The 22997-nt window shown below is 40.8% G+C and overlaps 2 protein-coding genes across 5 annotated transcripts in view; both read left to right on the top strand.

Moving 5' to 3' along the window:
* Positions 1–158: 158 nt before the first annotated feature.
* LOC309495411 (adhesion G protein-coupled receptor E5-like) lies at positions 159–18558 on the top strand. Its single transcript, XM_082165169.1, has 16 exons — positions 159–497; positions 1957–2022; positions 2169–2297; positions 4999–5127; positions 5264–5319; positions 5806–5895; positions 5975–6128; positions 6222–6338; positions 8452–8660; positions 10025–10195; positions 10280–10474; positions 13742–13959; positions 15362–15520; positions 16301–16472; positions 16992–17081; positions 17219–18558. The coding sequence occupies exons 1-16, from the start codon at positions 470–472 to the stop codon at positions 17261–17263; spliced, it is 2028 nt and encodes a 675-aa protein (XP_082021295.1). The 5' UTR covers positions 159–469; the 3' UTR covers positions 17264–18558.
* A 1258-nt stretch (positions 18559–19816) lies between these two features.
* The window catches only part of LOC309495398 (adhesion G protein-coupled receptor E3-like), a 56890-nt gene continuing 53709 nt past the window's right edge, over positions 19817–22997 (top strand). For 2 of the 4 annotated variants that reach the window (XM_082165145.1, XM_082165146.1), the window contains exon 1: positions 19817–19947. In XM_082165145.1, coding sequence (XP_082021271.1) covers positions 19920–19947 — 28 coding nt within the window. In that variant the 5' untranslated portion in view covers positions 19817–19919. The remainder of the gene's footprint in view (positions 19948–22997) is intronic. The other 2 variants (XR_014204654.1, XR_014204655.1) reach the window with 1 other exon arrangement.

The following is a 22997-nucleotide window of genomic DNA, read 5'->3' as shown; positions in this document are numbered from 1 at the left end:
ATATTGGCAAAATTAAGTACGTTTGAATCTGTTAACAACATAATTATGGAATTCCAGTGTATATTTATAGAGAGAGAGAGAGAGGTTGGACTTATAGTTAAAGAGCAAACTTGTTTGTGTAATGTTTTGCAATGATAATTTCATTTACAACCAATTGGGGGGACCAGACATTACATTTAATAATTTAGCGGACGCTTTTATCCAAAGCGACTTACGAATGAGGAGAGCAATAGAAGCATAATATACAAAATTAAAGGGATGTCCAATATTTCAATCATTTCTGTTTATCATTTTACTGCTCATTCTTAAATCAGTTTAAGATTAACCATAAAGGGAAGGAGGGACACCTCGTGGTTGGACTACTCAGGTTGTGAAGAAATCACCTGGAGTCTGATTTTCTTTGGGAATTGTAGCTATATCACGATCCTTAAAAAAAAAAAAAAAGCAGCTATTTACGGTGCTTCCTAACATGGAGCTAAAATGGGTCCTTCTTATGGGTGAGTGAAATGTTTTACTCTTCACGCGTGTGTGTGTGTGTGTGTGGGGGGGATACATTTGGGACGCAGGGAAGATGTATTAGTAGTCAGACTAAAGCTTCGTGTCGGAGACGGTATTAAAAAAATAAGTAAACAAATACTTCCTTAAGCTCGACGATTTCCGTTGTTAGACATCGAAACCAAAGAGCCATAGAAAATGCCTCTTGTTGTGCACCAACACCGATACATAAATCAGTGGAGAGTGAATATCGATTAATGAGGAAATAGTGTGCGTGTGATTTTTAAGAAGTTAACACCCACACAAATCCCGCACATGTTCGCGACCGCTGAAGTCTGGCACCAACTTACTCGGATCTTTGCCTGATTTTCCATATGTTTTTAAAAGCTTTTCCTTAATGTCGAATTTTCTGATCACTTTCAGTTCTGTTCGGGGATTATCTTTAGATCAGGGCGTGAAGATGTCCCTCACAAGGTGTTGATAATGTTTGCTCTGTCGACGATTATTTCAGAAAATAATTTTTACTCGTCACATGTCGACAAAGTGTTTAAACAGTAATATTTCTTTATGACTTTAGGTTGTCAGGCAAAAAGCAAGTTACAAAAATGCCAGCTTATAAATATGATCGTATAATTATAGCCGCAATTAGGTTCAAAGATTATTTTTTTATTTTTTTTTGCCTTACAGGTATAAAAGAGAGAACAAAATATAGTTTCGTCAAAGTGCCACTATTAAAAATAAATAAAAAAATAATACTCACCTAAACTGCTTAGGTGAAAGCTGCAATTTTACAAACATTAAAATGCAATAAAAATCGACTTTATATCTTACCATTTAGATTTTAGCTTCTCTTCGTCTTGAGTAGATTCAGATGAGCAAAATCGATTAAGATATTCAACCTCATAAAAAAAAGATTTATTCAAGAAATAGAGACGAATATATGTCAGTGTCCCAGATAGCACACGTACATCACGGAGACGTCTATTTGAGTGTTTGCTCATCTGCAATACGTCTATAGGACGTTTCCTGTCAGATGTCAAATAGACGTTTAGAAGATGTCTTTAAGATGTAATGATTTAGAATGTATGTTAAACTGACATCTTAAAGATGTCTATCAGATGTTAGTAAACAGCAGATGCTTTCCAGATGAAGTGATCTTTAACAGACATCTTGCAGACGTACGTGTGTTATGTGGCGGATAATTGGAATGGCAGTTACATTTTAAATTGTGATAGCGCGCGTGTTTCTGAGCAGGAATGTATCGAGCGTGCATCAAAAGCCAGGAGGATTAAAGCACAGACAAATATAGTAAGATTTTTGTATGTTTTCCACAACATGCTTAGTCAGCTTTATAATCAATGCGGTTTGGCTGCATACACATTTAATGATGTTCAGCATTGTGTAGACAGCAACATGAATATAGTTTATATGAGTTATGCTGCATTTTCTTTCTCTTCCCAGGTCTCTTTCTTCCGTCATGTAGTGGATGTGCCTTTGGATACACATTTTTTAAAAACAAATGTGTTGGTAAGTGGCTTGTGATTTAATTGAATTATAGTGCAAAAGTATGATTGTAATGACGTTTTTATGTCTGTATGTCAGTACAATTTGTGTATAATTGTTGTGATCCAGTCTTCTAACTTTGTAATACCATGTTTCCTTCTCTTTTGCAGATGAGGATGAGTGTGCGACGTCTCCGAGTGTGTGTGACGATAACTCCAATTGTGTAAATACAGATGGAAGTTACCTATGCAACTGTAATAATGGGTTTGGAAGGATCACCGAAACAGGACCGTGTTATGGTATGAGAGAGGATTGTGGGATTGAAGAGTCCATCTTATTTGAACATGTCTAGTTACAATTTTTCATTTAGCACTTTAATCCAAAATGACTTGGTAAAACATGGTAAAAAGCAGCTTATCATAAGAGACACACTATTTTCAGTTCATCATGCTGACTTAATGTATAAGCTTAACATTTATATAAAATCAACACTCAGTGGGCCTTATTTTAACGATCTGAAACGCAAGTGTCAAGCGCAAAGCGCAAGTAACTTTGTGGGCGGCTCTCGTCTAAATGCCTCTTGCGCCCGACGCACATCTAAAAGGTGTTGGTCTGAAGTAGCTTCATTATTCATAGGTGTGGTTTGGGCGTAACGTGAAATAAATCAATCATAGCGACATCTCACATTCCCTTTAAGAGCAGGCACTCTTTTTCTAAAGCGGATTCCTGTTATAACGGCGGATTTGCCAGGCGCGCGCCAGGAGCGGTTCACAGCCGAGGAGACCGACGTTCTCGTCAGGGACATTGGGGATGGAGAAACCCACCCAAATTAACTTTGGTTAAACAGGCGTATGATAATTTGGGTAAATGTGTAAGCTAGATGTATGCTTTTATAATAAATTATCTATCTATCTATCTATCGTAATAATGTATGATTTGCAAAAATGAAAACTGCTGCTTCTGTGTAGATGAGAGAATCAAAGTGCGCGTTGTGCACATGCTACATTGATTATGGCCAAGCATGCGCCCTTAAAATAGCATATGAATAACATCCGCAACGCGCCACTGACTTTAAACAATTTTTCCTGGTTAGTGGCGCAATTGTTTTCTAAACCTGCAAAATAGCATGAAGGAACGTTTGCGCCACAAAGGAAGATATATTGAAGAATGTCGGTCATCAAACAGTTGATGGACCCCATTGACTTCCATAGTATTTATTTTCCTACTATGGAAGTCAATGGGGTCCATCAACTGTCTGATTACCAACATTTTGAAGTGAACTATTCCTTTAACTACCCGCAAATTAAAACCTGCAAACGTTAGTCCAGTGCATAACAATGGTTGATTGCTGAACAGAAATTGTGTCAGATGGAGTGTCATACAAGTAGCCGACTGTAAGCTTGAGGATGGCCTTATGCAATATTTACACAGCTCTATTCCAGTAGATAAAGGTATATGTCTTGGCATGAAACACATTCTTTTTTTTTTCAATTAATATAGGCTATTTATAAGGGAGGCGCCTGTGCACTGTCAGAGTCTTCTGGGTTAAAATGGAATAACAGGTTGTTGTTGCACTGTCTCAGATTTTGTTCAAACCTTGTCTATATCAAGAATGTGTCCCAAGACCAAGGCCTGTAAAATATTTCTGTTCAAATCCTATGTCTTCATATTTTCAGCCCTTGAAATGACTTCAGTTTTACAGCCTGAAAATCACATTATCTGGGAAGCAATATTTGGACATTAATATAATGAAAAGTATTATTCATAGGCATTATCTACTTAGTGATACATTGTGAAAAATAATACTTTTGATTTGCTTAAATATCTGATCCTTCTGCTATTACGAAACACAATTTTGGCTGTTTATAGCATTATCTCTTTTAATGTGATAAAAACACAAAATAATAATTTTGACTATGTATTGGTAATTTACGGTGGTGTTTAACAACGCCATACTAGTGCTGGAAAAAGCTTTAAAATGGACCTTGAAAGTGCTTGAAAAGTGCTTGAATTTGACCTTGGAAAAGGTGTACAAACCCTGAGACGAGTGTGTCGAAAATAAATATCCCCTGTTCAGGTCACATGGAGTGTGTGAATTCAAATGGCTCTTACTAGGGATGCACGATATATCGGCCATCATATCAGTATCGGCCGATATATGTTAATTTTTTATGTTATCTTGATCGGCCCGATGAGAAAATTGGGCCGATATGTTAAAGCAGATAAATGTATTATTTCCACGATAGACACTTCAGATGCGCACTGTTCATCATGATGGTTTTGAACTGCTTGAAATATGATTGGAATCACTTCAAATAAGGAAAATACAGTTCAGTGCAACATGTGCTGCGCAAGTCTGTCATATAAGCTACATAAAATTATAATGAGAATATTATAATTGTGTGCTTGGGACATGACTTTTAAGGGTGAAACTTTTGTTTTTGTAATCAGGCTCTCGAAAATTATATAAAAAATTGGATTTAATTTTATCGGCCAATATATCGGTTATCGGCTTTTAAATACTAAGAATTATCGGTTATCGGTATCGGCCAAAATTTTCATATCGGTGCATCCCTAGCTCTTACGAGTGTATTTGTCCACTTGGGGACGAGCAGACGCAGTGTTTTCCACTGGGGTTAACAGTCAACAGAGAGCTTACATGTCTCCAATCAACACAGAGTGTGTTTCGTTACTGAAAGAATCTGCTTTTTGAATGAAATTCAATGACTCACTGATTAAGGCAGTGATTGTGTGTTGACACTTTGCTGGCATTTTCATGACCCTAAATGAGAAAAAGTCACACATTTTCAAGAAAAGCATCATAGGTTAAATAGTGTTTCCGACAACTCAAAAAAATCAAAATGGGTCAAATTGACCCGCCAACTTAAAATATGGTCATTTTGATGGGACAACACATCTTCCCATAACCTAGACTATTTTAAAATAGCTCGAACAGCACAGAAAATGTTCTCTCACTCATCTTTTCTCTCTCTCTCACAGACATCAATGAGTGTAAAGATCCAGATGTTTGCGGCACAAATGCAGTGTGCATAAATCATCCAGGCGGCTACACCTGCGAATGTCACAAGGGTTACAGTAACTACGGCAACAACCAGTCAAAATGCATCGGTGAGTGTTATAGCAGCAGGGCAAACTATTATTCGCTTTATTTTAGATGCACCGATGCAGTTTTTAGGTTGTTCTTATAGACGTTGGTGAGTGTTAGCTAATGGCTTATTTTGATCTCTGCTGATGTTGTGCACAGAAATGGACTGTAATCAGTTTAAACCTCAGCCTGATGCAGAACACACACCGAAGAAGGTAGAATGTGTACTTCTCTTATTATGATTTATTAGATGCCAAGCTAACATGCTTTGTAAATGTTAAGATAAATCGTTCTTTAAAAAAACATTTATAGAATGCTCTTATAACTTTAATATTTGATATGTGTTGTTCTCATGATGTTGACAGAAAACCTTCTGGGAACAACATTCTTGTAGCGTCTTTATGATGTTGTTTTTACTTGATGAATGTTCTCGTAGTTTGACAGAAAATGTTCATAGGACAAAATCCTTTATGATGTTATTTATATTTTCTGAAATGTTAACCTTAACATTCTTGGAATATTACCAACAACAACAACAACAAAAAAGCATTCAGAAATGTTATATTGAGTATAAATAAATCTAGGAGAATGTTGTATTAACATTATCAAAACCTTGTAAATGATGGTCTACATTTGGACATTTTAATGATTTAGAAACCTTGCAATTCTCACAAAGACTCTGTTATCTGTTTTTCTTTCAGTTTAAGCATTTGATGTCAATGTTGAAGAACAACTGTGATTCTCTGAATAACACACAGGGAGAACATTTCACAGCGGAGCTGTTACTCGAGGTTGAATACACACTGCATGATATATTCTCATAGTAGTTTGTGTACATGCTTTGATGAATTTCACTGATTTATTTCACAGACCTTGTGCAATTCCACCGATGATCTGCTGTCGGATGGCAACATCGCTGACGGCGAGACGCTGAGTCAGTTTCTGTTTGCGGTGGAGAACAGCATGCATCTGATTGGACCTCAGCTTAAAGAGCCTGTGACCAGGATGGAGACGCACAACACCTGTGAGACACAAACATTAATTCATGAAACGTGCTGTGTGTTTAATTAAGATGGTTTAATTAAGCAGTTGTTCTGTATGATCATGTGAATCACAGTCGCTGAGGTTGCAGTCAGGCGGGGTCAGGCTCCGCCCAGTGGGCGTGTCACTCTGAGCACAGACTCCGCCCTCTTCGACACCAGCTGGGAAACAGTTGTAGGGAAATCATATCCAGGTACAAATACACTCACGGTCATGGACACACATACACATACACTATATTGGCAAAAGTTTTGGGACGTCTGCCTTTACATGCACATGAACTTAAATGACATACCATTCCTGATCCGTAGAGTTTAATACGGAGTTCTTCCCTGCTATAACAGCTTAAACTGACACAAATTGACACAGACACAAATTGACACAGACACAAACACTTAAAGGAGTCATGGTGTCTATCTATCTATGTCACATAAATTGGTTGTCTGGGAGGGTAATGCTTTGTAAAAGTAAAAAAATTTTAACATAAGATATCTCTTTAAAAAGATGAAATAAACTAATTTAAATCTTTTTAAAATTGACTTTTGCAAATAACCTTTGTTAAATTTATAGAAGTATTTGTTAATATAATGGACCAGAGCTTAAATAGTTTTATTTTTTTAAATAAAGTTGTTTTTAACTAACTAACTAACAAAAAAAAAAAAAAAGATTTATAAATATTAACAAATATATTGCTCATTCATTGTTCGTTAATGTTAGTTAATACATTTATATGATAAATAAATGCGAAGCACTTAAGGGGGTCGCACACCGGACGCGCCGCGTCGCGTCTAGGACAACTCGAGGTATCGCACACCGAACGCGCACTTTCTCAGTTTATGGCCAGCAATATTGTTATGTTTAAGGACATTATGAAATTAAGATAATGCCTGTACTATGTTATGATTGTACTGTAGGCTACAATTAAATACAATCATTGCTAAGTCTGCAGTCTGAATTCACTTTACCTCAGAGCGTCTGTTAACTGAATGAATTGAGAATATCACCTGAAAATCCGATAACATCAGCAATTTTCATTCAAGCAGCTGATTTCTGTTAATGAGTGTAAAACTAAATGTATATTGCAGCACAGGGTGAAGTCAGTATATACATTAACGACGATTTGAGACAAATAAATGTACATTTAATGTAAAACTATGTAGATGGCGCTCTGTGGCGCGGCAGGATTTTGAACAAGGTCCTGAGCCGTTGCTGGGCGCCGCGGACAGACGCAGAAAGGCGCCGCCGGTATGTGTAAAAGACGTGGCGCTGTGCGTCCGGTGTGCTACTCCGGCTGCTACTCGCAGTAGAGCGAGTGTTGCCATCTTCAGTTCCATGTGACATGCCATCGTGGAAATAAGATAAATAACATATTACTTAAGGGCTATTTAGTTTGTTTAATAAAATAACAAATTGTAATCTGGCGCTATAAAGAAAATCAAATTAAATGTACTTGACCTTCAAGGGGGGCGGGGCGAGCCGTTAGGAGGGCGGGGTGCCCCCCTTATATAATGGTAGGGGAAACACTGCATGTCTTTATGGAGCTTGCTTTGTGCACTGGTGCGCAGTCATGTTGGAACAGGAACATCCCCAAACTGTTCCCATAAAGTTGGGAGCATGAAATTGTCCAAAATGTCTTGGTATGCTGAAGCATTAAGAGCTCCTTTCACTGGAACTAAGAGGCCAATCCCTGAAAAACAACCCCACACCATAATCCCCCCTCCACCAAACTTTACACTTGGCACAATGCAGTCCGGCAAGCACCGTTCTCCTGGCAACCGCCAAACCACTGCATCCGACGCTTTGCAGCTGCTCAGCCATGAAAACTCATTCCATGAAGCTCTCTATGCTCTGTTCTTGAGCTAATCTGAAGGCCACACGAAGTTTGGAGGTCTGTAGCTGTTGACTCTGCTAAAAGTTGCCGATTTCTGACCCGCTCTGTGATTTTACGTTAGTTGCTGTTGTTCCCAATTGCTTCCACTTTGTTATAATACCAGTAACAGTTGACTGTGGAATATTTAGTAGTGAGGAACTTTCACGAATGGACTTACTGCACAGGTGGCAACCTATCATGGTACCACGCTTGAGTTCACTGAGCTCCTGAGAGCGACTCATTCTTTTACAGATGTGTGTAGAAGCGTCTTCATGCCTAGTGCTTGATTTTAGTCAACTGTGGCCGTGGAGTTTATTGAAACACACGAATTCAATGATTTGGAGGGGTGTCCCAATGCTTTTGGCAATATAGTGTATGTGTACATATAAGACCATGAGCGCATTCATGAAAAGATGTGAATGTTGTTTTCCTTTAGGTTTTGCGTTTGTGGCGCTGGTCAGTTTTAAAGATATAAACTCATCCAGCGATCTGTTGCACAAGATGAGCAAATCATCACAGGAGCAGGAGAGCAGAGAGAGAAAAATCACTTATCAGCTCAACTCGAAGGTGGTGACGGTCGCTGTCAGTAATCCAGAAACCAAACAGCTGTCTGAACCCGTGACGCTCATCTTTACACACGAACAGGTGAAGATGCCGACTAACTTAACAGTTAAACACTTTCGAATGGAAAAAAACTACCACATAAATCCAGTATGTATTCCCTGTTTGAAAATCCAGTTTAAGCTTAAAGGGATACTTCAGGATTTAGCATTAAGCTTTGTATTAGTAGAAAACCTGTAGTATTTTCGAATTACCGTGCTTTCTACACTCATATCTCCCTGAGATGAGAGATTTATATATTTTTTGTCTGGAAAAAATCCTCCGATGACGCAAAAATCGTCACTTTGCGTCATCGGAGGATTTTTTGGCCAGAGGCTAAAGACTACAGCCAGAAAGAGGGGCTGTCCCGCATGTTTTCAGCCCGCCCATAGAGGGTGGGATCTCACTCACAGAATGTACACAGTATCAGCCGTCTTTCTTTGGAAGCTAAGCTAGCAGGCTCTCGTTCTGTGGAGAAAGCTGAGTAGTAGGAGAAAGCTGAGTATTAGGGGTTACCATCCTCTTTTTCCCGGACATGTCCGGCTGTCAAGATCGTCCAAAATTTCCGGGATTTGGCTTTTGGTTTCTGCAGTCGCCATTCACTGTTTACATGCACACCTTTTGTTTCAATCTAACTGAATTCATTCCGATTGGTGAATCTGAATGTAGTGTTTACATGAACGCTAAACAAGTGATCGGTCGATGTGCGTTTTAACATTGCTAAGAAAATTCCCGCTCCTCCGTGAGAGATATGAGACCGGTGCGTCTCAGTAATCACGCCACCGGCCTCGCGCCGTTCTCCCGCGGGCCTCAGCCTCGTCCTGCTCACCACAGTAAACATAATGAATGGCGACTGTAGAACGCAAAAGCCGAATCCCGGACATTTTGGGTGATCTCAAAATACCGGGCAAACTCGTCACGGAGTCTCACTAGTAGCCTAGCCGCCTTGTTTTCAACTGCGCTCTCTAACCGGTAGGCGTGGCCTCCTAGGGCAGCGAAGCAAGTGCATTCTGGGAGTTGTTGTCTTTCATCCACATAAGCCAAAAATACATTTTCTGGCTTTTCTCAATCTAGAAAGCTCCAAATTCAAAAATAATTTCACATTTCTTCTACATAACTGACCTATTTTAAATACACATTCATCTTTCCAGAGGTGAAGTATCCCTTTAAGTAGCTGTTTTGCTACTGGTCCAAAATGGTCTACCAGTTTGCTTCAACCAATGACCTGCTTAGACCAGCAGAAAACCACCTACCAACTTTAGCTGGATTTCCCATCAGGGTTTAAAGAGATTGCTATCACACACAAACACTCACACACTGTGTTTTGAATTAGTTTACAGCTTTTCCAAAACTTAAGGCAGGTGTTCACATGTTCCTCGTTTCCTAATCTCTTCTTCTCACTTCTTCAGGAGAGGGCGGAGTCTGAGGGCATGGCTTACGCTTGTGTGTACTGGAATGAGGATGAGGGGGCGTGGTCTGGGCGGGGCTGTGAGGAGGCGTGGTCTAACAGCACTCATACAGCGTGTTCCTGCTCTCATCTCAGTAGTTTTGCTGTGCTGATGGCCCTTTATCCTATACAGGTACATCTGTGACCCAGAAAAAACTGAGATTTTACATATTTAATTCAGATAGATGAAATGATGATGATTTTTCCTCTCCTCCAGGACTCGTCTGATCTGGTGTGGATCACGCGTGTGGGTTTAGTTCTGTCTCTGCTCTGTTTATTTCTCTGTATCCTGACGTTCCGGTTCTGTCGCACCATCCAAGGAACCCGAAACAGCATTCATCTTAATCTGAGCGTGTGCCTCTTCATCGCAGACCTCGTCTTCCTCTGTGGGATCTCCAGCACTCACAATCAGGTGTGTGTCTTGTATCTCCTGTATATGGCAGCTTTGAAGTCTAAAAGTTACACTGTAAAAAAAACGTAACTTAAATTTTTGAGTTATATTTTTCACTGATTTAGTTAAGTTGTAATTACTTAGAATGTTACGTATTTTCAACTTGACAAATTTAGTTACTTGAGACGGTGAAAAAGTGAACTTTTTTGGCACTTTTACATTTCTCTTTGAACCCAAATCTTCCGCCAGCGTCTTGTCAGTCAGCTCGCCTCACTCTCATCATATGATAAATTAAATCTTAGCATAATGGTGACTGCACACGAAACATCTAAACCTCTGTTAATTCTCAATAAGAGCTTCTGTAGACGTCTGACAGAAATAAAGTCAATCTGTTTAGTAATAAGTGAAGCTGGTAATGCTGTTGTTTGATCCTCCTCTGCTAAGATCTTGAAAGATTTAATTGATTTGGTTTTCAATTGATGTGTTTCTGGAACGTCACCTCTTTGGCGGGGAAGGAGCCTGAGATTGTGCGTGAGGTTCAGAGATTCCGACTAGAGATAGTTGGGATCACCTGCACGCACGGCTTGGGCTCTGGAACCACACTCCTTGAGAGAGGATGGACTTTTCACCACTCCGGAGTTGCCCATGGTGAGAGGCGGCGGGCTGATGTGGGTTTGCTTATAGCCCCCCAGCTCAGCCGCCATGTGTTGGAGTTCACCCCGGTGAATGAGAGGGTCGCTTCCCTGCGCCTTCGGGTCGGGGAAAGGTCTCTCACTGTCGTGTGCGCCTATGGGCCAAACGGCAGTGTAGAGTACCCGGCCTTCTTGGAGACTCTGGGAGGGGTGCTGGAAAGTGCTCCGACTGGGGACTCCGTCGTTCTACTGGGGGACTCCAACGCCCACGTGGGCAATCTCTCCCTGTCAGAGAGATCTTCAACTTCCACCTCCGGCAGAGCTTCGACCAGATCCCGAGGGAGTCTGGAGATATTGAGTCCGAGTGGACCATGTTCTCCACCTCCATTGTCAACGCAGCCACTCTGAGCTGGTGGTGGACACCGGAAGTAAGGGATGCCGTAAAGCTGAAGAAGGAGTCCTATCTGGCCTGGCTGGCTTGTGGGACTCCTGAGGCAGCTGACGGGTACCGACAGGCCAAGCGGACTGCCGCCCGGGTGGTTGTGGAGGCAAAAAATCGGGCTTGGGAGGAGGTCGGTGAGGCCATGGAGAAGGACTACCGGTCGGCCTCGAAGATATTCTGGCAAACCGTCCGGCACCTCAGGAGAGGAAGCAGTGCTCTACCAACGCTGTTTACAGTGGAGGTGGGCAGCTGTTGACCTCAACTGGGGATGTCATCGGACGGTGGAAGGAATACTTCAAGGATCTCATCAATCCCGCCGTCACGTCTTCCATTGAGGAAGCAGAGGCTGAGGGCTCCATCACCTGGGCTGAAGTCACAGAGGTAGTCAAGAAACTCCTCGGTGGCAAGGCACCGGGGGTGGATGAGATCCGCCCCGAGAACCTCAAGTCTCTGGGTGTTGTGGGGCTGTCTTGGCTGACACGCCTCTGCAGCATCGCGTGGTGGTCGGTGACAGTACCTTTGGACTGGCAGACCGTGGTGGTGGTCCCTCTTTTTAAGAAGGTGGATCGGAGGGTGTTCTCCAACTATAGGGGGATCACACTTCTCAGCCTCCCCGGGAAAGTCTATGCCAGGGTACTGGAGAGGAGAATACGGCCGATAGTAGCCAATCCACATGTGCTTTGTGGATTTGGAGAAGGCATTCGACTGTGTCCCTCGCGGCATCTTGTGGAGGGTGCTCTGGAAGTATGGGGTTCGGTGCCCTTTGCTAAGGGCTATCCGGTCCCTGTACGACAGGAGCAGGAGCTTGGTTCGTATTGCCGGCAGTAAGTCATGTTCCCGGTGCATGTTGGACTCCGGCAGGGCTGCCCTTTGTCGCCAGTTCTGTTAATAATTTTTATGGACATAATTTCTAGGCGCAGCCAGGGGCCGGAGGGTGTCAGGTTTGGGGACCACACGATTTCATCTCTGCTCTTTGCGGATGATGTTGTCGTGCTGGCCCCATCAGACCAGGACCTTCAGCATGCACTGGGATGGTTTGCAGCTGAGTGTGAAGCGGTTGGGATGAGAATCAGTCATGGTTCTCAGTCGGAAAAGGGTGGTTTGCCCGCTTCAGGTTGGTGGAGAGTTCCTGCCTTAAGTGGAGGAGTTCAAGTATCTTGGGGTCTTGTTCACGAGTGAGGGAAGGATGGCACGGGAGATTGACAGACGGATTGGTGCAGCTTCTGCAGTAATGCGGTCGCTGTACTGTACTGTTGTGGTGAAGAAGGAGCTGAGCCGCAAGGCGAAGCTCTAGATTTACCGGTCAATCTACGTTCCTACTCTCACCTATGGTCATGACCGAAAGGACAAGATCCCTTTTACAGGCGGCCGAAATGAGCTTTCTCCGCAGGGTGGCTTGGCGATTTCTTAGAGATAGGGTGAGAAGCTCGGTCACTCGGGAGGAGCTCAGAGTAGAGCTCAGAGTCTGCTGCTCCTCCACATCGAGAGGGGCCAGCTGAGGTGGCTCAGGCATCTTTTCTGGATGCCTCCTGGACGCCTTCCCGGGAAGGTGTTCCGGGCGCGTCCCACTGGGAGGAGACCCCGGGGAAGACTATGTCTCGCTGGAGGGACTATGTCTCCCGGCTGGCCTGGGAACGCCTCGGTGTCCCCCTGGAAGAGCAGGGAGGAAGTGTCTAGGGAGAGGGAAGTCTGGGCATCCCTGCTTAGACTGCTGCCCCCGCGACCCGGCCCCGGATAAGCGGAAGAAGATGGATGGATGATGTGTTTCTCTGTCTGACATCAGATTGCTAATTATTTGCAAAAAAATGGGAATGAAAAAAGTTGTCTCAATCATTGTTAACACAAGGCAAAAAAAATGTGTCACCTTAATTCAACTCAATTCAACAAGTTTAATCAACTCATCTTTTTTAAGTTAAAATAATGTTGTTTTTCCACACTTTACTTGGATTTACTTGTTACAACTGACTGGACTAGGAAATAACAGATGAATCAACTTTTTTTTAAAAATCCATTACTTTGACTTTTTTATTTTTTTATTTGACTCAACTCTAAGGATAAGTTAATTCAACAAGAAATATTTTGTCAAGTTAACATGGAATTTTAAGGCAACATCTAAACAAAGTTTTGTAAGTTGACTGAATTGTTTTTTACATCATGATTCTATGGGGAATCACAAGCAATTAAAACAATAGTTTATTGTGGTTTCTCTCTCAGGTAGCCTGTGCGATTGTGGCGGCGCTGCTTCATTTCTTCTTCTTGTCTGCGTTCTGCTGGATGCTGCTCGAGGGTATTCAGCTCTACCGGATGGTTGTGCTGGTGTTTCACACCACAGCAAAATGGCTCTACATGTATGCGGTGGGATACGGAGTCCCTCTCGTCATCGTCATTATCTCTGCCATCTCTTATCCACGGGGATACGGCACCGATCGACAGTGAGTTTCTGAACCCACTACTGTTCAGCTGTAGATGTGTGTGTGTGTGTGTGTGCAGCATATCTCAGATCTCTGAATCAGTGTCATCTTATTCATTATTGTAGTTCTATTATTGTAAAAGAATTAATAATTTTAGTTTTTGTTAACGATAACATTTATAACGAAATTAAATTAATAACGAAAAAATTACGATTTTTTTTAATAGATAAAAACCCCATGAAACCCATTTAAAGGTTTACTTTTGGCTGATATACACAGTTAAAATATAAAAAAATATTTCCTTTTGGCAAAACGGGCCAAACGTTTTGATGATTCGCCTTGTTTGCAAAACAAATCATGCAAATCAAGGTTCACGACGAAATTTATATAAATTAAAAGCTATTAAAAATGTCTTGGAGGTCTTTGATAATGTGACGCCCCAAAATGGTTAAACGCAGCTCCAAAGAAGCTAAATATAAATTGATGTATTTTGTTATGTAGATTTCTCAACTCCTCTCTAAGAGGACTAACATATATGCTTTTATCCAGAATAATGTAAATGATGGCGTACATTTTTCAAAGTGTGATTTTGGGTGAATTATATTGTAGTCAAGTTCACCCACACCATAAAGTTCATACCCATGTTTTAATGTAATACAAGGATATAGTAATACTCAGTATAAAAGGGTCATTCTGAACCAGAACGACAGGTAAACTCTATTCAAAATGCTAGAGATTCATGTCTTTCTGTCGCCGATCAGGTGAATTAATTGAATTCAGATGATAGGATGCACAGCGGCTGTGATCCTCATAGGCAACGTCGACACAACCACCTGATCTCAAACAGGAAAACGTCCGTATTAATAATTCATCGTGAGGCTTCAGAAACTTCATGGTCAAACATCAACTCAGAAGCTGTAAATCCCGATGAATCATTCACAGAGTCTCTGAAGACGCACAATAATGAGGCCAATGAGCTTCCAGTCTCAAAATGTTGTTATCAGATATACTAGAAAAAACTGTACAGTCTGACTGTACTTTCTGTGGAAGAGCGAAGAAGGCCAGCAGGGCATGACGACATCAGGGTATTATCATTAACTAAAACTAAAGACGGGAAAACATTTAAATACTTGAAATAAAATAAATGTCAACTGAAATAAAAAAAAAAAACTTTTCTTTTCTTCTTTTTTTTTAACAATATTTACATTTACAATACAAATGCAAGAATCAAATTCAAAATGTTAAAAACTAAAATATTTGATCACAGATAACTAAAGTAACACTGGATGAATGGAACCAGCTTGAATACAGTCAAAGGGAAAATGAAAGAGAAAGAAAGATGAATTAGCCACAGGAAGTCTTCTCTCTGTGTGTGTGTGTGTGTGTGTGTGTGTGTAACCATGTGACTGATTTATCATTCCAGCTGTTGGCTGTCTCTTGATCGTTATTTTATCTTGAGTTTTTTCGCACCGGTCTGCATCATCGTCATCCTCAACTGTTTTTTCTTCATCATCACTGTGTGGAAACTGGCAAAAAACTTCTCCAGTCTCAATCCAGACCTCTCCAAACTCAAACAGATCAGGTGTGTTTGTGTGTGTGTGTGTGTTATTTCACTATCATTCATACACTATTATAGTCATGGCCCCGGGAACTAGAGGTTTACCTTTATTCTTAAAATTGCTTTAACAATTATTATGTTTTCATATGTTGCCGAATGAGCACTTTTGGCCATTGGATCAACACCCATTGGTTCGGAGCGCTGTCAGTGTGCTTAGGCAATATAAAGCGTTTTTACTGTACCAAATTATAAAACTACTTGAACTGCGATGCAGTTTTTCAAATAGGAGGACGAAACATGACTCGACCGCAAAACACGATTCTTTTCATGGTATGTAAACACTCTATTATATGTTTTGAAATCTCACCCTTAGTCATACTGAGTCAATATTTACTCTGATTACTTTTGTGTGACTAATCCCACCATTATATGTAGCTAGTGTGTGTGAAAAGTAGTCTTTAATCATGTCTAAATGTATTGCCAAATGCATGAAAGTGTGTTGTGTCTGAAAACAATGTTCTCAGCAGCCACTGTTTATAAATGTATATTTAGGGCTATACCGCCATCTAGTGGTTACGCCGTGGTATTGCAGATGATAAATGCTGCATAATTTAGAGGTAAATATTAAGTACTAAAAATACAAAATAGTAAATAAAAAGGATTATTGAACTAAAATATAGCACAAATAGCCTATATATGTTCGTTCTCATACAACTCTATGAAAATATGTTCCCTCGGCTATGATTATATTAGGTTTATCTCAGAGGTTTTGATGAATTATATTGGGTGTGTGTTTCTCTGTAGGAGTTTTACGGTGACCGCAGTGGCTCAGTTGTGTGTTCTCGGCGGGACGTGGGTCTTTGGCTTCTTCCTCTTCCAGGAGAACGGGACTGAAGTCATGTTGTACCTCTTCACCATCCTCAACAGCCTCCAGGGGGCGCTCATCTTCATCATGCACTGCCTGCTGTCCAAACAGGTTCTTACACACACCATGACAGCAGAAAACACATGATGAATTGGCTTCAACACACTGAAGGTTTGGTAACAGTGGTTTGTTTTAGACTTTCAGTCACATCTGGCAGGACTTTAACATTTTAACGTGACAGTTCACGTTATTTGCATTTATTTGATCAAAAATACAGAAAAAAACAGTAATATTGTGACATATTATTACAATTTAAAATAATGGTTTTCTATTGTAATACACTTTAAAAATATAATTTATTTTTGTGATGCAAAGCTGAATTTTGATCAGCCAGTACCAGTCTTCAGTCACATGATCTTTCAGAAATCATTGAAATATTTTTTTGTCATAATGATTCATTTTACAATTAATTTTGTCTAATTTAGGAAATATGTAACATAAATCTACATTTCATTGCAGCAATTATACACACATTTAATTGTGTAATGTCATATCGACCACTAGGGTTTGATCTGAAACTGTTTAGTTAATTTTTATCAATTATTTTGGCTGTTGTGTCGCCCCCTTCAGGTCAGGGCCGAGTATTACTATCTGTTTGTCCGAATGTGTCCACATAAGAAGAAAGCAGAATACAGTACCAGCCAGTCCAACAGCAGTCAGGTACGTCAAGCCCAAAGTATACTTGAGTTTTTACCCGTATAAAATTACGTATATTTTGGGCTTTAGTGAGTGTGTTTGAGTGTTTTAATGCAGTGTTTGTGGCTTTAGCTTCTTCATTCTTCCTTTGACGTTCACAGAAACCTCTGCGGAGCGACGGCAGCACAGCAGAGTCACAGTGCTGATGGACAAACTCCTGAACACAAGTCACTTTCAACGACAAACGAAGACTTTTCACTGAGCTTCAGTTCAACCTTTCCAGGCAGAAGATCTTCAGGTTGCTTTCCATCCGTCTGTTCAGTGAGAGCATTGCACAGGGTATGGCGGCGGCACGCTCAGTTCAGTGCAAAGTAATACATTTTTACTGCAGGATTAACAAATTATATAATAGTTGTGTAAAGTATAATTTGTAATTGTTTAATAAAAGAGAAAAGCGATCGGGTTGTTATATTCCTGTCAATGGCGCTGCAAATGTGTCTATTTTCAATGTGATTTTGAAGCGTTAAATATTATAGCCAATAGCAGACATTTCTGTTGAACATAATGACCAATCACAGGTGTTTAAGATACTGGTAGTGAGAATCTGCAGGGTATCTCTCAAAACGCTGAATGAGTTTGTTTAGCGCAAGTTTACGAAGTTTTATTTACACTATAATGTACAAAAATAAAAATCGAAAGCAAACCATGAAATAACTATATTAGTGATTGGAAATGAGTGGAAATGACTTACAGCCAATAAGTGGTCCTCTGCCGCCATCTACCGGTTATAGTGGTTATTTAATGTCTTTTTTCATTTTAAAATTAGTGTTTGTTTTTCACCAAGGGTTAGTTTTTCTACATCGTGAAACATTTCGTTTTACAATTGAGGACAATCTTTGAAGGATGAGCAAAGAAATGTTATTTGGTCATCACATTAAAAAATAACATTTACATTGGATAATATTCATACTTTTGAGCTTTGAAGTCTTTGAAAAATCCTTGAAAAGTTCTTCATTCTCATAACATTGGTCCATAACTGTCTAATTTGCTGGGTTATGAACAAAGTTATATGAGACTTATACACTTTTAAGGTTCTGCGAATGCGTCTCAAAGTCTTACTTTTATATCATGCAAATTGCAGCTTCTTTAAAATAATCAATGTTTAATTGCATTGAGGGAGATCTTGAAATGATTATGTCACAAAAACAGTTTTAAACAGCCTGAAAATAATCCTTAAGAACTCTGAAAAATGAATGTGAAACTGTAGTTGGGTTTTAAACAGTAGAGCGGGTTCATTTATGACGGCTTTACAATACACAAATGATCTGATCTTAGAGACTGGGGTTATTAAATAATACATGATATTAACAATATATAGTGGTGTCTGTTTGTGTGCTAATATTTCATGAGTTTATTTTAAAATGTATTAAAATGATTCAAATCACTCTGTGCTGTTATTATGCAGATGATCAAACCATAAACATCTTTACTGAGAAACAGATTTTTAGTGCTTCTCGTTTCTGCCTCCATTTCACAGGAATGTAAAGACTGTAATGACCAGGGAGTTATTACCCTGAGTGAAATGTGTTTATACTGGTACAAACTTAGAAGTCGTGTGAGAAGGACAAATCAGCTCATTTGTAAGTCTTCTCAATAGCTTTCGAAACTCAAACTTATGCCAATTTTCAGAATGGATTTATTTATTTAGGTAAGCTTTACAAACTACACTGAGGCCTGAGGACATCTGCAACTTTTAGACCGTCCAGACTGCACTTGACCATCCCGAAAGCATTATTTACAGTGTGTAATTCAAGACGTACTATAGTTCTGTATGAAGTTAAAGCGCAATTGTATCATTTTTACAATTTTATTAAGTTTTAAGAAAGTAAATGGTCCTTATAAACCTTGTTTGTCATGACTGTAGATTTCTATCGGTACATTTTTTCGATAGTGAATGTTTTGGGTGGGTTTTGAAGAGCTTTAGGGGTGGGAATCACAGACTGAATCAGAGAAAGTCAGAACAAGCATCTCTCTTGACACGAGCAGGAGTACAGTAGACTGAGTAGTAGTGGAAATTCATTTAACAAATATCAGGCTAGAGATCCCCTTTGAAAGAGCTTAAGACTTTCAGGACATTCTGCAGGAGATTTTCTTTAGGACTTTCATATATCATAAAAAATATTTTAAGACTTAAAAAGCTGCTATTAAGGGACTGTTAGTTTTTTATGTAAGGGGCTACCGGAGGAGTTTTGAGATCTAGTCAAAATAGACTTGACCCCCTTCGCCAGCAATACATTTTTCTATGACCCTCCACAATAATTGTGAAAAATGGCATGACCCTCCCCGATCATTTATTGATTACTGTACTGGTTTACGCTTGGCGAAGATGTTCAGATAGACATTGTTTTTTTTATTTACAACCATGACAAACGACTTAACCTCTGCTTTCTCATCTTACACATCACACTCCACTGTTACGGTGGCCATTTCAGTAGATTTACTCACTAATTGTTGTGGAAACACAATAAGCATGGACAAATGGTAGTATCGTGCGCGCGCATTCTATCAGCTGCAGTTCTGGCGACAGTTCGGTCCCAATACTGTAAAACTCGACGTTCATTCACATCACATGTAGAGTTACACTCACAGGACACTGCACTTATTCACAGTCACAAATGTTCATTATTTGCTCATTTCATTTGCAAATAATAAACATTTCATTGGCGTTCTGTTCTGACATGATGCACTTTTTCTGAGCGTGTATGACCCTCCCCTCAACAAAGAATATAGTCATGACCCTCCCCTATTTTCCTCCGGTGGTCCATTCCATAAGTACCGAACGGTCCCGAACTGTTTCCGAACATGGAGCTAAAATGGAAACTTCTTTTGGGTGAGTAGCCTATATTGTTTTACTCTGTTCACATCTGAAGTGTATTTCTGACGAACTTTAGATTAGTAGTCAGACAGCAGCTGGGAACATGTGTCAAAAGACCACAAGTACAGAACTGTGCCTGTCTGTGTTAAAAAAGACTTCTTCTTTAAGGTCGATGATTTCCGTTGTTAGAAACTTGAAACCAGAGAGACTTCGAGGATATTATTCACAACCAGTTTGCGAAATACCCGTCAATGTTCGGGTGGGTCCCCGTCTCCAGATTGTTGCGCAATACTTATCTAAATTTTCTCAATATGCAGTCGCTATATAACATTACAATATTTCATGGATGCAAGCCAAGACAATCAGTCTATAGCCTACATGACAACACACACGCACACACTTAACAAATGTTGATAATCCCATGGTGCCTGGAGAAGTGGGTATAGCCTAGGCCCTAGGCTACTCTTAATTTATGCCCCAATATGTTTTTAAGCGTCCCAGCAAAGGATGAACGCTCTGTGTTATAAACAGTGACGTAAGACTAGTCTTGCATATATTAGTTTCCACAGACTACAGGAAGAGACAACTAAATAATTATGAATTTGGAGTGACTTTTCCCTTAGTCTATCCACACATGAAAATTGGACAACTATTCGAGGGATCTGCATCACTGTCTTAAATGTGCATTTTAAGGTGTTTTGAAGGCCAAAAAAATGGACAACAGTAGCTTTAAAAGCATAAGTAGGCAGTAGCATGAAGTATTTCATCATAAAACAGATTCTTAAACATTAGAATCAGTTTAAATGTCGCAATGAATGATCCACACTACAAAATGGAAATGCAGAATGTTTATGCTTATTGTTGACAATACACAATCACATATTCGAGACGGGAACGGCCTTAAGAAAATATTCAAGGATTATTTTGCATAGATGTTACATGTCAAACATAAAAGCAATATCATATGCTATAGTATTAGTAAAGCAACATTGACATAGAAGGTTACATTGGCTATAGTTGTTTGGTCGCACAAACAGTCCAAGCGACCGACTGAATGACACTTTAATTTAAGTAGAAAATCTGAAATGAAGATCGCGGAACTCCAGCACACGTCTGTGTTTTCAGATCATCCGCGCTTCTACAGCAGTGTAGAGAGAGCGCGCGCATGGTTGCCAGATATTGAAAAGACCAGGTAGAAAACGTGTTATTTTAACTGAAAAGCTCTGACTGGGTTTTAAATTATTGAAATCTGGCAACCGCAAGCATGAACGCTCGTAAAAACAGTGTGTAATGTGTTGTCTCCTCCTTTATTCGACAAAAATAAGTGGTTTTGGTCAAGTTTTTATTTTATTTTTAAACACATTTCAGTAGGTGTTTTTTTTTTTTCAGTAAAATTTGAGACCCCCTTCAAATTTTGCTTTTGAGGCTTTCAGGGGGTCTCATGGGTTAATCGGGGGAAACCGCCCCAGTGTAAGAAAAACGGACAATGTGGAAATGATTGTGAAATAGTGCACAAAAGAGTTTTGTTTTTTGTCCAGCACATGCTCGCGATCCCTCGGTCTGGAGGAGCTACGGTCTTGTATATTAAATACAAGTTAGCTCTCTCTGCAGCTTTTGTGACATGCTGCATCAATTATTTCAGAAAATATTTTGTCACCAGAAGTCAAATTAGCTACGAATATGACCGTTTTTATTTACAGCCATGAGGCTCAATGTTTTACAATTTTTCTCTGTCTCTACAGGTATACAACAGAAAACAAAATATAGCTTTGTCAAAGTGGACCTCAAAATTACAATTTCACATTCACAATAAATCAGGACAGGTTGTCTTTAACATCTGAACTAAACTACATGGTATGCAGATTAACACCGAAGTTTAACAAATGTTAAAAATGCAGTAAATATTTGGAAGAGGCTAAAATGTGCAATATCGACAATTGTAGCCAATAGCCCCGTTTCACTATCTCTAGCACCCATTTTGAGACCCCTGGAATCGATAGCAGTCGAGCGGCATGAGCAAACTTTATTGTTTTCGACCCTGTATGAGTGTGACTCACAGAGAGGGTAGTGCTTATGTGTAGGGGTGGGCACTGGGTAGTGGGCACATTTCCTACATTCAAAACACCTTCGGCTTGAGCCAGAATATGACCAGAGATAATGCTCTTTTTGAGATTTATGTGGGTCGCCGTGAGAACGGCGTTTGTGTGCAGGCAAGCGAGTTGAGGAACTGGCTCGTTGTCTGCTGAATACACTCTTCGAATCGCCTCTGTTGAGGGAACTGAGAGAGCGGGTCGTGCCGATTTCGATGGCGGTCCGGCCGCAGCGGGACTTAGCCATCGGCGCCTTCCTAGGGGGGCTAGGAAGACTTAGGAGGCTGAAAGTTCGGCGCGATCTTGGGCCTGGGACCCCGGACGGGAGGCGGTCTGCGGAGCGCCGCGGCAGAAAGTGTCTCATGGGCTGAGACGCCTTCTGTACCTCAGAATAGCGCTCCGCGAAGCCCTTCACCGAGGGACCGAAGAGACCGGATGGTGACACGGGAGTGTCCAGAAAAGTGGCGCGGTCAGAGTCTGACATGTCGAACAGCGTTAGCCACAGGTGACGCTCCGTGACGGTGAGGGAGGCCATGTTACGTCCAATGGCCTGGGCGGCGATTTTAGTAGCTCTGAGAGCCAGATCCGTCGCGCTCCTCAGGTCCGTTACACACTCCGTAGTCAGGCCAGCCTCGTCCTGGGAGCGGAGAAGGTTGGCCTGATATATCTGCAGAATCGCCATGGCGTGTAACGCAGATGCGGCTTGACCGGCGGCAGCATATGCGCGGCCGATCAACGCCGAAGTGGTCCGGCAGGCTTTAGTGGGCAGACACAAGTGTGTTGCTACCGCTTCCTTGACCGGAGGAACGGAGGAGGACCTCAGCCTGGCCGAATACGGAGCTCCCCACGACCTGGAGAGCTCGTCGTGCAGTTCGGGGAGGAAGGGAACGGGCCTCGAAACAGGCGAAGAGCGGCGTCCTGGCAGAAAGCAGCCATCCAGCCAGTTGGGCGCGGGCTCCTTGGGCGTGGTCCAAT

Source organism: Leuciscus leuciscus, assembly GCF_965113295.1.
Source record: "Leuciscus leuciscus genome assembly, chromosome: 3".
NCBI classification, from domain to species: Eukaryota; Metazoa; Chordata; class Actinopteri; order Cypriniformes; family Leuciscidae; genus Leuciscus; species Leuciscus leuciscus.
This window is presented reverse-complemented; position numbering and strand designations above follow the sequence as displayed.